Source organism: Gymnoscopelus microlampas, assembly GCF_963454915.1.
Source record: "Gymnoscopelus microlampas genome assembly, chromosome: 24".
NCBI lineage: Eukaryota > Metazoa > Chordata > Actinopteri > Myctophiformes > Myctophidae > Gymnoscopelus > Gymnoscopelus microlampas.
The window spans coordinates 150691-164703 of NC_139961.1; the positions used below are offsets into that span (position 1 = coordinate 150691).

General features: G+C 41.5%; 2 protein-coding genes across 2 annotated transcripts in view; one reads left to right on the top strand and one right to left on the bottom strand.

The window, feature by feature from the left end:
- The window catches only part of LOC311041025 (target of Nesh-SH3-like), a gene marked incomplete at its 5' end in the record, with an annotated part of 759687 nt that overhangs the window by 148963 nt on the left and 596711 nt on the right, over positions 1-14013 (top strand). The gene's annotated exons all lie outside the window — the stretch shown is intronic.
- The window catches only part of LOC311040959 (protein furry homolog-like), a gene marked incomplete at its 3' end in the record, with an annotated part of 56919 nt that overhangs the window by 11501 nt on the left and 31405 nt on the right, over positions 1-14013 (bottom strand). Inside the window, exons 20-22 of the mRNA XM_084051399.1 lie at positions 9750-9958; positions 8729-9087; positions 6225-6444 (exon numbers count right to left, since the gene is read on the bottom strand). Coding sequence (XP_083907525.1) covers positions 6225-6444; positions 8729-9087; positions 9750-9958 — 788 coding nt within the window. The remainder of the gene's footprint in view (positions 1-6224; positions 6445-8728; positions 9088-9749; positions 9959-14013) is intronic.

Sequence of the window (14013 nt, forward strand, 5' to 3'; positions counted from 1 at the left end):
TGCAGAAAATGACATAGAAGATAGGGATAGTTGATGATCCTACCCTACAGTGGTGACCTGTTCATCTTTGCATCACAGTTTCTGAAAGGTACCTATCATTACCCAACATATCCTGAGGTTGTGAAAGGTTGGGGGTGTGGCTATCCTTGGGGGCGTGTTTTCAATTTTTCATTGCTGTAATACAGTAGGTGGACAGTGGGTGGCAGAAGAGAGCTAAAATGTTTAAAGAGGAAAGCAAATGGTCTTGCCTGCTCATCTGCCATCTCTGTGTCTCAAAAGTAATCTGGCGGATAATAATAAGGGTAATAATAATAATAATAATAAAAAATCTAGATTATTTAATTGTTCAATTATTTTAAGTAACTAAAAAGTAATATGTAATATATTGCAGAATGTCCCGTTTTTTACCACAATATAAAAATACTCTGTTACAAGTAAAAGGCCTGTGTTAAAAATATTACTGAGTAAAACTAGGCTACAAAGCCAATACAAAGTATTGGCATCAAACTATGTGCTTAGTTCGTTTTCAAATAATTGTAGTGGAGTAAAATAATAAAATAACTTACTTTACACCACTGTTGTCACTGTTGTTCTTTAAATCTAATTTGTATTATTAACGATAGATTGTAACATCTACAAAGTACAACCGACAGACAGACAGACAGACAGACAGACAGACAGACAGACAGACAGACAGACAGACAGACAGACAGACAGACGTCTTATATTATTATTATCATTATTATTACTATTACTATTATTACTATTTGAAAATATCCAATCTACAAGTTCACACGTTGTGAGCTTGTAGATTGCTATTATCTCTCTCTCGCTCTCTTTCTCTCAAAAGTATTGGTATCAAAACGTAGGCTACTTAAATTAAAAAGTAAAAGTTTTCAAACACTTTCAAGCATCGCATGCGTTTGTATATATACTACTAGTACGTGCTGTTCTTCAATACAGATCAGATAGCCTGAGTAAATTGTAACTAAAGTTTTCAAACGCTCACTGTGCATCGCATGCGTATGTATATATAGTATAAGTACAATATGCTCTTTGATACAGATCAGATAGTCTAGTGGTTATAGATAACGTTACGTGATTGGACGGCCCGGGTTCGAATCCCACTTGATGAACTTGTCGAACCGCTCTGTTTTGAAAGCTAGAAACTTGAACTGTGAAGGTACAGGGTAAAGTATTTCTCTACAAAAGTAGCAGATCTACAAGCTGTTCTTTCTTGTTTGAACTGAATTAAAAATGTCCTGTCCTTAATAAATAAAATGTAAAATGCTGGAAGTAGAAGTTAAATGGTGGATATGATACAGTATGGGGGGGGGGGGTTATTGTATGTTTTACTCCACTATAATTATTGGAAAACTTTAGTTAGTAGCCAACTTTGTAGATGTTGGTTATTATCACAAAACACACTTCAGCCCTATATACATTTCGGGCATTTGATAAATAAATATGTTTTATTATGAGTATTATTATAGTCAATATTACTATAATATGTATTAGTTAAATAAGTTTGTAGGCTCCTACTTTGTGTTTTTTGCAGGGCTTTGGAATAGCAGCGCTGGCGTTGCATATTAGACAAACGCAGGAATGGGGGGAAAAAAAGTCTTCCTCCCATTCAGTATGGAAGTGGTAGGTTTTCGGGTTATTTTTTGCCATGCACATTTTTTGTAACTTTGTAATACTATTAGTCCCCCCAGGAATCCGCGATTCCGCGATCGCGGAAATTATCACGGATTTGAAGGCCATCCGTGGATTTCAAAGCCGTCCGCGGATTACAAGACAGAGTGCAGAAAACATGAAAAATCTTGGTAAAACACCGCCGTATGGAGAAGTATTCTCTCTCTGTCTCAGGGCAGTGCGAGCTTCTGCTAAACTCCCCCCTCCTCCCCCTCCTCTCACACACACAGACACGTAGAGGGAGAGAAAGTGAGAGTGCTGCTCTTAACTACAGCCTAACTTCAAAGCAAGTTAACGATGGCTCGTTCACCCCAATTTGACCACTATGCAATCAACACTGAACAGCACTAATTAATGGCAGCTGTGATTCTTGTGTCTGTCCGTGCAGCCAGATATCAAGTAGTTCCCTGTAGAGCAGGGGTCTTCAACGTTTTCAGGCCAAGGACCCCCTATTTGAGAGAGAGATGAAGCAGGGACCCCCTCTACATTGTATAAAATTGTGTTTCAGATAAACTTTTGCTGCTCTTTTTCCCCTCTACACACCTATAACTCCAAAAATAGCCAATCTAGAAGCTTATAGATCTGCTATTTTGTCTATTTTATCAACGACACCCAATCAGTCTGGGCTACACTGTAAAATCCCCAGTCTTATCTATAGGCAATACTACAGTAGCCTATGCTGAAAATTGCCCATCTGCAAACATTATTGGGGAAAGGGAAGGGCTTTCTTTGAGGGGTGGAGGGGGGTGTTCTATCAATGTATTTGTTCAGATGCAAATCCAGCCCGGCCGATTTTGAGATTTGAAGTAGGCCTACATTTTCATGTGCATGCAACAGCACATGGTTTATACAGGTACATGGGTGACTAAATAAAATAATATAACTACACTGGACAACATACTGCATACCACTGGAATGGACCAGTAGTCTACTGGAAGCGGAGTCTCTCTCTCTCTCTCTCTCTCTCTCTCTCTCTCTCTCTCTCTCTCTCTCTCTCTCTCTCTCTCTCTCTCTCTCTCTCTCTCTCTCTCTCTCTCTCTCTCTCTCTCTCTCTCTCTCTCTCTCTCTCTCTCTCTCTCTCTCTCTCTCTCTCTCTCTCTCTCTCTCTCTCTCTCTCTCTGCTGGCAGCAGCTTCTTCTTCATTATGCACTGAGGCTAGCTGCATGGGTCTGAACGCTGGACAAACTTGTTCTGTGAGAACAATGGCCAAGCCGTGAAGCCACAGTCAAGGTCATTAGCATACAGAGGACCATCACAATTCAACAGCATCACAACTCCGGTAAAACACCGTTGTATGGAATGGAGAAGTATATCCAATCCGTTGTGTCTCTCGTCTAAGGCATTGGTTCTCAAAGCAGCTAAATGATAGATTAGGCACCAAATGGACCCTTATGGGTCTGTAACTCTGAGAGTGTACAAATGGAACCAAATGGACCCGTGACATAGATTTTACAATATTAATTGCGGTCCAAGTGATAGAAATGCCATTAAATGGGGATCTGTAGCCCTAATGCATGTCAAACTAGGGGTCCTTGAAATTAAAATGGTTGAGAATCACTGCCAGATCTGTAAAACATCTTCTCTTATGGGGGTCCCTGGTATATCTTTTTAAATGGAGCGGCTGCATTCCTCCCCGCACCCCTTCCCCCTCACACAGCACTTCTCAACTGAAGCGAGAAAGGAATAGCTCTCCTTTGTTGTTTTCAGTGTCCGTGAAGGGAGCTGACCGGCCCTTCTTGATGTCAACCTAAAAAATCTCCCTTTTAAGAACATTTTATCAACGACACCCTATCAGTCTGGGCTACAAATATCCCCATTCCTCTCCGCCCCCCCACCCCCCCCTCACACAGCAGCGTATTTGCCTCTGAGATGTGTGTAGAAGAGAGTAACGTGTTGCGACCAGGGTTGTCAGATTTTGCGAGAGAAATAAGCAATCAGGTCTATGAAAACAAGCCCAAGCAATCAACACGCTCAAAAGACGTGGCCAGTAAGGCCACTTGAGCACTATATACTTAATAAACCTACAGTGTACTCTCAACAAATAAAAAGCAGCCCGCAATTACCAATATATATTTACAAGCAACTTTATAGGAAAACAGGTCGCTTATAATAAGGATACATGGCAACACTGGTTGCGTTATCGTGTCATTTCATTCAGTGATTATTGTTGTCACAGAACAACTTTGGTGACTTTTAGACCTTCACATGTAGGCTACAGTCAGCGGTTAGAGGGGGATGGGGGTAGTCATCCCAATATAACAATGATCCAGGCGGCCTGAGGTGTGAATATAGGTCCGCCTGCTTGTGGTGGCTTGTGTGTCACAGATGCATTAACCACTTCAGCCTTATATAAACGTTGGCTATTTAAAAATAGCAGAACTAAGCTCACAAGCTTGTAGATCTGCTATTTTCATGTGAAACGGGACATTCTGCATAACGAGTACTTTTACTTTTTAATTTAAGTACGTTTTGATACCAATACTTTTGAGAGAAAGAGAGAGAGAGAGATAATAGCAATCTACAAGCTCACAACGTGTGAGCTTGTAGATTGGATATTTTCAAATAGATGTAGGCTAAAGTGATTTAGCCTGCTGGGGACCCCTGGAACACGCCCAAGGACCCCCCCTAGTGATGCGTGGGACAACATGTCTCTGTCTGTCTGTCTCTCTGTCTCTCTCTCTCTCTCTCTCTCTACTCCACTACATCTCAGAGGCAAATATTGTACTTTTACTCCACTACAATTATTTGAAAACTTTAGTTACCAGTTACTTTTCAGATATAAACTATGATATAATGAAACATACATTAACCACTTTAGCCCTATTTTATACATAGGCTATTTGAAAATAGCCGATCTACAAGCTCACAACGCGTCTCATCGCGACGCGTTGTGCAGCTTGTAGATCGGCTATTTTCAAATATTTAGTACTTTTACCTTAAGTACATTTTGATGCCAATACTTTTGTACTTTTACTCAAGTACATTTTTAATATTGGATTTTTACTTGTAACAGAGTATTTTTATATAGCAGTATTGGTACTTTTACTTAAATAAAGAATTTGAGTACTTTTTCCACCACTGGTGTACCGTCACTTTAAAAGCGCAATTTATACTTCATCGTACGACGGTGTCACGCACCAAACATAGCAGATCTCCAAGCTCACACTGCGTCTGTTCGCACCACGTTGTGAGCTTGTAGATCTGCCATTTTCGGCAACGATAGACTGAGAAGACGACACGCTCTCAAGCAACACTAGTTATTCATTCACAGGGAGATCCCAAACGGATTATTATCAATTGGATTCTTAAAATTGTCAACGGAGACTTGCTACCTTGGGTAGAAGAGGACGAGTGAAACTTTTGAGCGTTTCACTAGTTGACGCCATTCTTTCACCGCTGCACCGCACATGTAAACACAACGACGTAACCACCCAAAGTGTACAAATGGAACCAAATGGACGCTTACAGCCTTTAATGGACCCGGTTTTCGAGCTCCATCCCTATCCATTATACATACATATATTTATAACGCGCTGGCCAATACAAACTAATAGACGAGTGCGCTCCGCTGCGCAACTGTATCATATTCACCATTTCCACTTCCAGCATTTTATTGATTAAGGACAGGACATTTTTTTATTCAGTTAATTTGCTGGACTTCAGCTTTAACCACTAGGCTGTCTAATTTGTAGAGGAACATATAGTACGTAGGCCTTCACGGTTCAAGTTTCTAGCTTAAAAAAAAAGCAGTTCAACAAGTTCATAGCGTGGGATTCGAACACGCGCCGTCTAATCGCCGAACGTTAGCTTTAACCACTAGGCTATCTGATCTGTGTTGAAGAGTAGGAGGTACTAATAGTATATATACAGACGCATGCGATGCGCAGTCAGTGTTTGAAAACTTTAGTTACAAGTTACTTTACATTAACCACAAGTTATTTTACTCAACTACAATTATTTGAAAACGAACTAAGCACAGTTTGATGCCAATACTTTGTAGCCTAGTTATTATTATTATTATTACCCTAATAATAATAATAATTATTATTAGCCCAGATTATTTTTACATTAATGAATCAATGTATTTACTTAAATTAATCTATTCATAAATAGACATATACCTTCTATAATGTAGCCTATTATGACATGACGATTTTGACAACATGTGAAAAGGGACTTTCTGCATAACGAGTACTTTTACTCTTAATTTTTTTAAGTACATTTCAGTACCAAGCGCCACCTCGTGGCTTAACGGCCACACTACACGTTCTGATCATTTCAATGGGAGGCGCTAAGAATCTGTGGGCGTCAACTTTAAAAGGTACCTAACGGCGCTGATGGAGTCCTATGGCGGCCAATAGGCGGCCGTTTGAAGATCGCGCATGATTGGACTGGTGACCACTGTATATCACTCTTAACACTGTCTACTGTCACGTCATAACAATTAATTTTAATAATCAGTCAATAATTAACAGATTTGAAAACTTCATTATGAAACGGAATAGTGAAGCTTGTGTGCCCTCTCTTGCCTGTCCTGGGGAAAGATGAGCAGCTGTTCTGAGTTGTACAGCTCCTGCAGGACATTGGAGAGGAACTGTCCCCACCAGCGCTCGCCACCACACAGCTGCACCAGCAGCAGGCCCGCGTGTAGACGGATTTTGGGCGTGCCGCTGATGCACAGGTGCTTGAAGAGCTCCTCACAGGCCTGGGCGTGGAAGGTGCTCTGGAGTACCGAGGGTACCGCGTGGCCTAGGAGAAGAATGGAGAGAAAGACAGAAAGAGGGGGAGAGAGAGAGTACAGAGAGACATAGGGAGGAAAGACAGAGCGGAACGAGAGATATATAAGGAGGGAGAAACAGATGAAGGGAGAAAGAGAGAGTAGACAGAGAGACAGAATAGGTGTTAAGTGACTGAATAAGTATTTGACAAGAGCAAAATGTCCGAATGGCTTTAAAAAACTAATCATGAGCAAAAGGACTGAGTTTTATCATTCTAATGACCATTAGTCATTAATCGAAATATTAATTACAACGGCCATAGCTGAATGGTTAGAGAGAGAGAGAGAGCCCGCCTGGGAAACCGAAGGACCACTGCTCCTGTTACTAAGGATGGGTTAAATGCACTATATTATTATCATTATTTCAACTGCACCACATACTATAAGCATAGGGCTAAACTTGCGCTGTGTCCTTGAACTTTCATAAATGTAACCAAAAACAAATAATCAAATTGCAGCTTTGTCCTGATCCTACCTCCAACTCATCTGCCAAGTTTGATCTAAATCAGATTTAGAACCGTCTGCCATAGCGATTAAAAAAAGACAGGGGCGAGTGCAATACACCAAGGTTATTATTGATTTTCATTTTTCATTAGTTTCTATTTTTATTTTATTTGGAATATTTGTTTTCAATTTAAGTTTATTTTTAATACATTGTTAGTGGATTTACAGTTTGCTTTAGTTTTTATCTTTTTAAAAGGCTTAGTTTTACATCATAGATCCAACAAGGAAGCCACACCGTTATTAGAACCGGTCTTGTTCCTTACATACTGTATAGCATTAATTCACAAGCATCAGTCATTTACATATCTACGGCAGAGGCAACCAGGGGAGAGCCAACCACAAGGCTAGAGAAATAATGAGGCTACTGTAGGCATTTTTTAACATGCCTTCAGTGTACTCTGGATAGAGGCATAGGACAATCAAAGAAACGGCGAGAGCCTGCCGCTAGGGAGATGATGCATTATTCCCTTTCATGAAAGCAGCCGTGTGAATCTGCACAACGGTGCACTATGTTAGATTAGACGACTGACTGTTAAGGAGGACATTGTTTAGTATGTTTTTTACAGAGTTCCCCAGCTAACCTTGGACAACTTTGAGAAAGCTACTTTTATTCAACTGCATGGATATAAGTGTGGCTGCCAAATGTACTTGTATAATTATCTATCTATTTACGGAATGTGTGTGTGTGTGTGTGTGTGTGTGTGTGTGTGCGCGTGTGTGTGTGTGTGTGTGTGTGTGTGTGTGTGTGTGTGTGTGTGTGTGTGTGTGTGTGTGTGTGTGTGTGTGTGTGTGTGTGTGTGGGGCATAATTTGTGGGCCGTCTAACCGATGCACCTCAAACTTGGCGTGAGCAAGACACTGTGTCCCCCAGATTACAGAGGTGTGCAGTGTCTTGGACCAACGGTTTTCCGATAACCGAAAAAAACACAAATATCTGTGTCTTGACAGTCCATGGGTCTGCGGAGGACATACTGAATCTCTGTGTAATTGTTCGCAGAGCTTTGCGTTACATTATGAGCCTCTTTGTCAACATAAGTCCTGCATTGCTCCCGATTTACATCCAAAAGTGTGGTAACGGGTACCAGTGCCACACAGGGTACTCTAAAAAAGGGGTACAGCGAGAACTCTGACAACAGGTACAACGGGATGGGTATTGCATAACAACGGTGGGGCATACATTCCCAATTTACAACTTGCGTGGTCCCCCCTAAGTACATTTTGGGCCATAAAATATGCATCTCCAATGTCCATTAAAAGTAGGTCAAAATACTTGGGTGCCTGGTGACTCAGCCACACACCATACTCTATTCTCCTAGTGAGCGCGTCTTACACGGCTCTCCTCACTCTCTGACCTTGTTTTCCTGTCTCTCTACACTGACCTATCAGAAATAAAACAAATTTTAAAAATATATTTTGCTTTGAAACCACATCATCTTGTTGATCTAGACAAAAACTATCCAACACTCTCAGAGTCAAACGTGTACAATTTCATTTTCTGTTAATTTCAATTTCTGTTAAGAACATAAGAATGTAGTGCACACTGTGCACCCCTATTACATACTGTATGTGGCTGCCAATTATACTATATATCTATATATAAGTTGTCTATTATGACATGTCCATAGTAGGGATGCTAGATGTCATGTGGTTAATAACACATGCAGTTAAACTCAATCACAAAACACTCAAATGAATCACAGCCCCCCCCACCCAAACCCATCACCCTGCCTGAACCACCCACCATTCTCCTCACCGTTGTTGGAGTGCAACAGGCTGAGCAGCGTGTCCAGCAGGTAGCGGATGATGGTCCTCAGCTGCTCGGTGGAAGAGTTCTGAATCAGCTCCTGTGCATCTGCGACCGTGGCCCCGGCCTCTGGAAGCGTTTTGCGTCCGGCGCCCAGGGACACGCGTAGCCTCTGGACCGCGTGGTGGGCCAGGTTGAGTTGGAGCTGCAGCTGGATGCAGTCCTGGTAGGCGGAGAAGACACGCTGGTCCTCCTCCACAGTCTTGTCGGGCTTGCGCAGGAAGTACTGGGCATTGTTGGCGCTGTTGAGCGGCGGCAGGTCGATGTTCTGCAGCAGCGTCTCCAGCCTGTGGCACGCCAAGTTATACCTGGATGGGAAGAGGGACGAAGAAGAGACACATCACTGCACTTTCCATGGACTCTAAAGGGCTTCAAATTGTGCATATTCGCCCGAAATGTCATCTGTGTGACTTCAAAATATAATTGTGAGTATTATTTTGTGCGAATAACTGTTGTGGTACGACCAAAACGGGACGACGAATTAACCAAAATGAGCATTCCTCTTCCCCTGAAATGACTTGCCTTGTGAGCCGACAGCTCCAATAGAATGGTGATTGTTTACTCATTGACAAGATGGAGTGGAGACGCCACTGGGTGCTGCTGTGCAGACATTCCAGTACTTTATGTGTAGAAAGTAATTATTTTAAAATAATTTCAAGCTGTGAAACGAGAAAAGTTGATTTTGACAAGAAACTGTCTCTCACTGTGACTACATTACGAGTTGGGGCTGCTCCCTGTGAGCATGTGTGTGTGCGCCACTGTCGGAGCTGTTCCTCTAGTCTAGGCAGAGACAAGAGTCTCTTAAAATTATTTTATAACTTCCAATTACATTAAACAAATGGGTTATGAAAGTGATTGGAATCAGTGTGGACGGTACTGGCTTGTGTGGTCAGCTGCTTTCACCATTTTATCTAACTTGTAAAGTAACCAGAGTGATGTAACTGTGGGAGTGGTTCATGTCCTGGCTCACCTGCACTGGATGTCCTCCTGCAGTGCCACCATCATGGCCAGGTGCTGGTCCACATCTGGCTGGCTGGCCGCATCGCTCTCTCCCCGCAGCGGGTCGTGCATTAACTTCAGCTCACTCTCCCATGGTAAGATGTAGGTGTGGCCATAGTAGAAGCCCAATGGCATCTTGGCCCGGGCATTGGTGCTACCGTAGCGTCCAATGACAGTGATCTATGCGAGTTGAAATCAAACAAGAGCTTAGATTAGGAGCCACTATGAAGACCCAAAAACATAAAACACACACTTCACGTACTGTAAGTCATTTAGCAAACCACAACAAACTAGCTGCAATACTTTGGAGATCACCCGGAGCTTTTCCCTTGCTGTTGATTTTATTGTTATCTTGTTCCAAGCAGCGATCCGCCTCATGACAAAAGAGAGACGGCCGTTACCATACCACTTGAGAAAGAGGTACTCTAACCCACCGTTTCCCAAACAGTGTGTCGGGACCCATATGTGGGTCGTGTTGTATGGGTCACGCGAGTAAATATGTTTATTTTGTGTTTCCAAACTTCCTCATTTTTTTTATTATTTCAAAAGATTATCAAAACATTCCCAACACATTCCCAACAAAAGCATACAAATACATTTAAAAATCAATTAATTAGAGGGGGAAAAGTACTTTAAAGAATTTGTGAAAATAGCAGATCTACAAGCTCGCAACATGTCGCATCTTGTGAGCTTGTAGATCGGCTATTTTCACTAGTTTGGGTCGCGGGGAGACATTTATTTTGGGTCTCGAGCTAAAAGGCAGTGGTGGAAAGTAACTAAGTACATTTACTTAAGTACTGTACTTAAGTACAATTTTGAGGTATTTCTACTTTACTTGAGTATTTCCAATTTCCAATACTTTTACTTCTACTCCACTACATCTCAGAGGAAAAATATTGTACTTTTACTCCACTAGAATTATTTGAAAACTTTAGTTACTAGTTACTTTTAAGATATAAATTATTACATTATAAAACATACCTGAACCACTTTAGCCTTATTTTATACATAGTCTATTTGAAAATAGCAGATCTACAAGCTCACAACGCGTCGCAGCGCGACGCGTTGTGAGCTTGTAGATCTGCTATTTTTTAGCATGTGCGACAGTGAAACGTGTCTGGGCGGAAACAATTGCTTGACAGTTTGGTTCCGCATCGACAGTTTCTCCACAATTTAGAGGCAAATGTGGGCATAAATATGATCCTAATATACAATTGAGAGTGGCGCGCATGCGCGACCGACACGGTACGCACGACCGTGTACCGTCTACTCTCATTACGGTCCTTTTCAACCCCAAAACAAGCCCCAAAAGAAGCGCGACCATCCGCTTACAATAAGCGGACATGGCAGTTGCCAGGTTCGGGGAGAGAAACAACAACAAACAACAAAACCGCGTCGTCCTCTAACATTAGTCAACCCAGTACAATGCTGCTCGGTGCAGATAAACACTTGTTGAACCAAACAGTGCGTCAAATGAATGTCTATTTACTGCTAGTAAAACAGTCACATTACAACAGCATCTCCTTCTAGAGTTAAACTCATGTTACTCTATACTACGTTGTTTGCCATTGTCTCAGTAAAGTCCACCAACATATAAAATATCATTGTTCTGTCTCCTGTACTATGTCTACTGGTCTTGTATGGTATTATTAATACAACCGTTTTTGTATGGATAGTTATATCACCACTTTTAACAGCCTGCTCAGGGACTACAGATGAAAGCTAGTGTAGTAACTGAGTAATAATACTGTAATATGCCTGACTACGCCACCTCCCGCTTGTGGAGGGGGCAGGAGGAACCCCTGAACCTTAGAATGTTCAACACAGTGTACTATAACCACTTTCCCTTAGACAGGAACAATTTACCGGAGGCAGTTTGTGTCAAAATATAACATACTTTATTAAACAATTATGTAATGACATGGATTATTAAAATATCAGGCAATAGTCAATAGGGCAAGGATATAAAGTGACAAGTTATTTTTCTCTTCTAATAAGGAAGGGCGGGTCGGCCCGTACACACAATACTACAGGGTACTATTGGGGGAAAGCGAAGGGGACAGGCCTGGCACCAAACTCATGCAATATAAAATAATTATAAAAGTCAATACAAAAACATGCAGTGTCACGATTTTACATACACACCAATAAAACCCAAAGGTCCCACAGTGCAGTCCCAAGAGAGGAATGGAAGCGTGTGTAACAGGGCGGACCCGGCCTTGAACACGGTTACTGTAACATAAGAAGAAGAGAGAAACAATTAAAACAATGTCACTATAAATGCAAATCTAAAACTACTGCCTAACTACTGTACCTCAAATGAATAAACTCAAATAAACAAATCAAAATCAATCAAAATAACAGTGGAAAACAGTGGCTGGACTGGTCCCTTTAAGGAAACAGACAAAACACATTAGTTGTCAGCCCTAGTATTTGAACATAATGCAAACACTGTTTTCAAATCATTAAAAATAACAGCATAGACCTACTTTGCTTTGCAGTGAATGGACACACATGCAGCACAATGCAGGGACAAGGGCAGGGGACAATTCCAGCACCACGGCTACAAGAAGAAGACAGTGATGTTACAAAACTGAAAATACATTAAAATGCACAAAGAGGCAACACATAAAATCAATACAGCTGTACCAGTATCTCCAGGTCTCTAATCACCGCACAGCAGCTCACTGGTGGTCACTTCGTTTGTAAACTGAAATAAAATAATAAATACATGTGAATAGAATAAAACATAACAATGTGGATACAAATTAAAGTGCTATAGGCATGGTAGCATCCATGTGCTCAAACAGTAGGCGAACAAACAAAGTAATAGCATGTGCTCAAACAAACAATAGGCTAGCAGTAGCATTAGCTGCAACAAACAAAAGGGTAGCCTTACAAATGTTATAATGTGCTACACAAAGATGAGCTTTGGCGTACCATGTGTTCTCCTTCACCCTTGCTGAAAGGGGAAACACCATCCTCTGCAGCAGAGTCAAAATGGCTCTCTACTAGGAAGAACTAGACTTTTATACTTCCTGGTCATGTGACCAGGTCAGGTGCAGTGGGTGCACCAGTCACCTAGATTCCCACACTAGCTTCTGGCTAACTCTGGTTCATTACACGGATGTGAAAACCAACATGTTGATTAATGTGCACTGTGACCCTGGTAAATACATAAACATGATAGCAATACTGCTGATAATGTAATCATTTACCTCACTGCCATGCGGAAGTTGTAGGCATACGTTTATAGCCGTTAGCACTGGTTAGCCTAGGTTGTTTTTAACCCAGTTTCAGAGGCTGCTTAAAGTTAGTTTTAGCAGATCTACAAGCTCAATTTTAACAGACAAGATATAACAAATGCAATGTTGATTAAAAGCTGAACGTTCATGTAGTCCAAAAAAGGTGGGGAAAAATAATAAATAAAGTAATAAAGGCGGGAAAAAAGTATATATCAAGTAATATTACTCACCTCAGCCAAAAGACGACGAAATGAATGTAGATCAGTGATATATGAACCGAAATCAAGTAGAACAGTTTCCAATAGTAATCTATCATCGACCGGAGAGACCTAGTATCGAGCGACCTAGCATCCGCTGTAAACCTTGAGAACTGAGCCGAGCTCTGCCAGAGCGGCGTAGTTAAGGGGAGGGACAACAAAGCAAGGGCTGTGATTGGTCTGACAAGCAGACATGCGTACATGCGAGAGGGCATCCCCGGGAATGCCCTCTCGCGTGTACGCAAGCACAGCCCCCCCCCCCCCGCCCACACACACACGCTGTTACACGCACGCACATGCGCACGCACCCAAACAACTATATGACGTGCACACACGAACACGACACAAGCCCCGCCCCCCTTCCCCACACACACACACACACACACACACACACACACACACACACACACACACACACTATTACAAGCACGCACATGCGCACGAACCAAAAATAGATACATTTGTTTTCAATGCAAACGTCATTTCACTAATTTAAAAGTTAAAGAGAAGAAGTTAGCGAAATATATAACAGCAATAATAATAATAATAGACATACATTGTAATATTTATTTAACAATGAATATCAATGAATCAATTATATCAATACTGCAATTGTAGAAACACTCTGTTACAAGTACAAGTCTGGTAATGAAAATGTACTTGAGTAAAAGTACAAAAGTATCTCGTGTGGTAGATTGTTGATAGTATTACATTCTTCTCAGTTAGTAAAGTA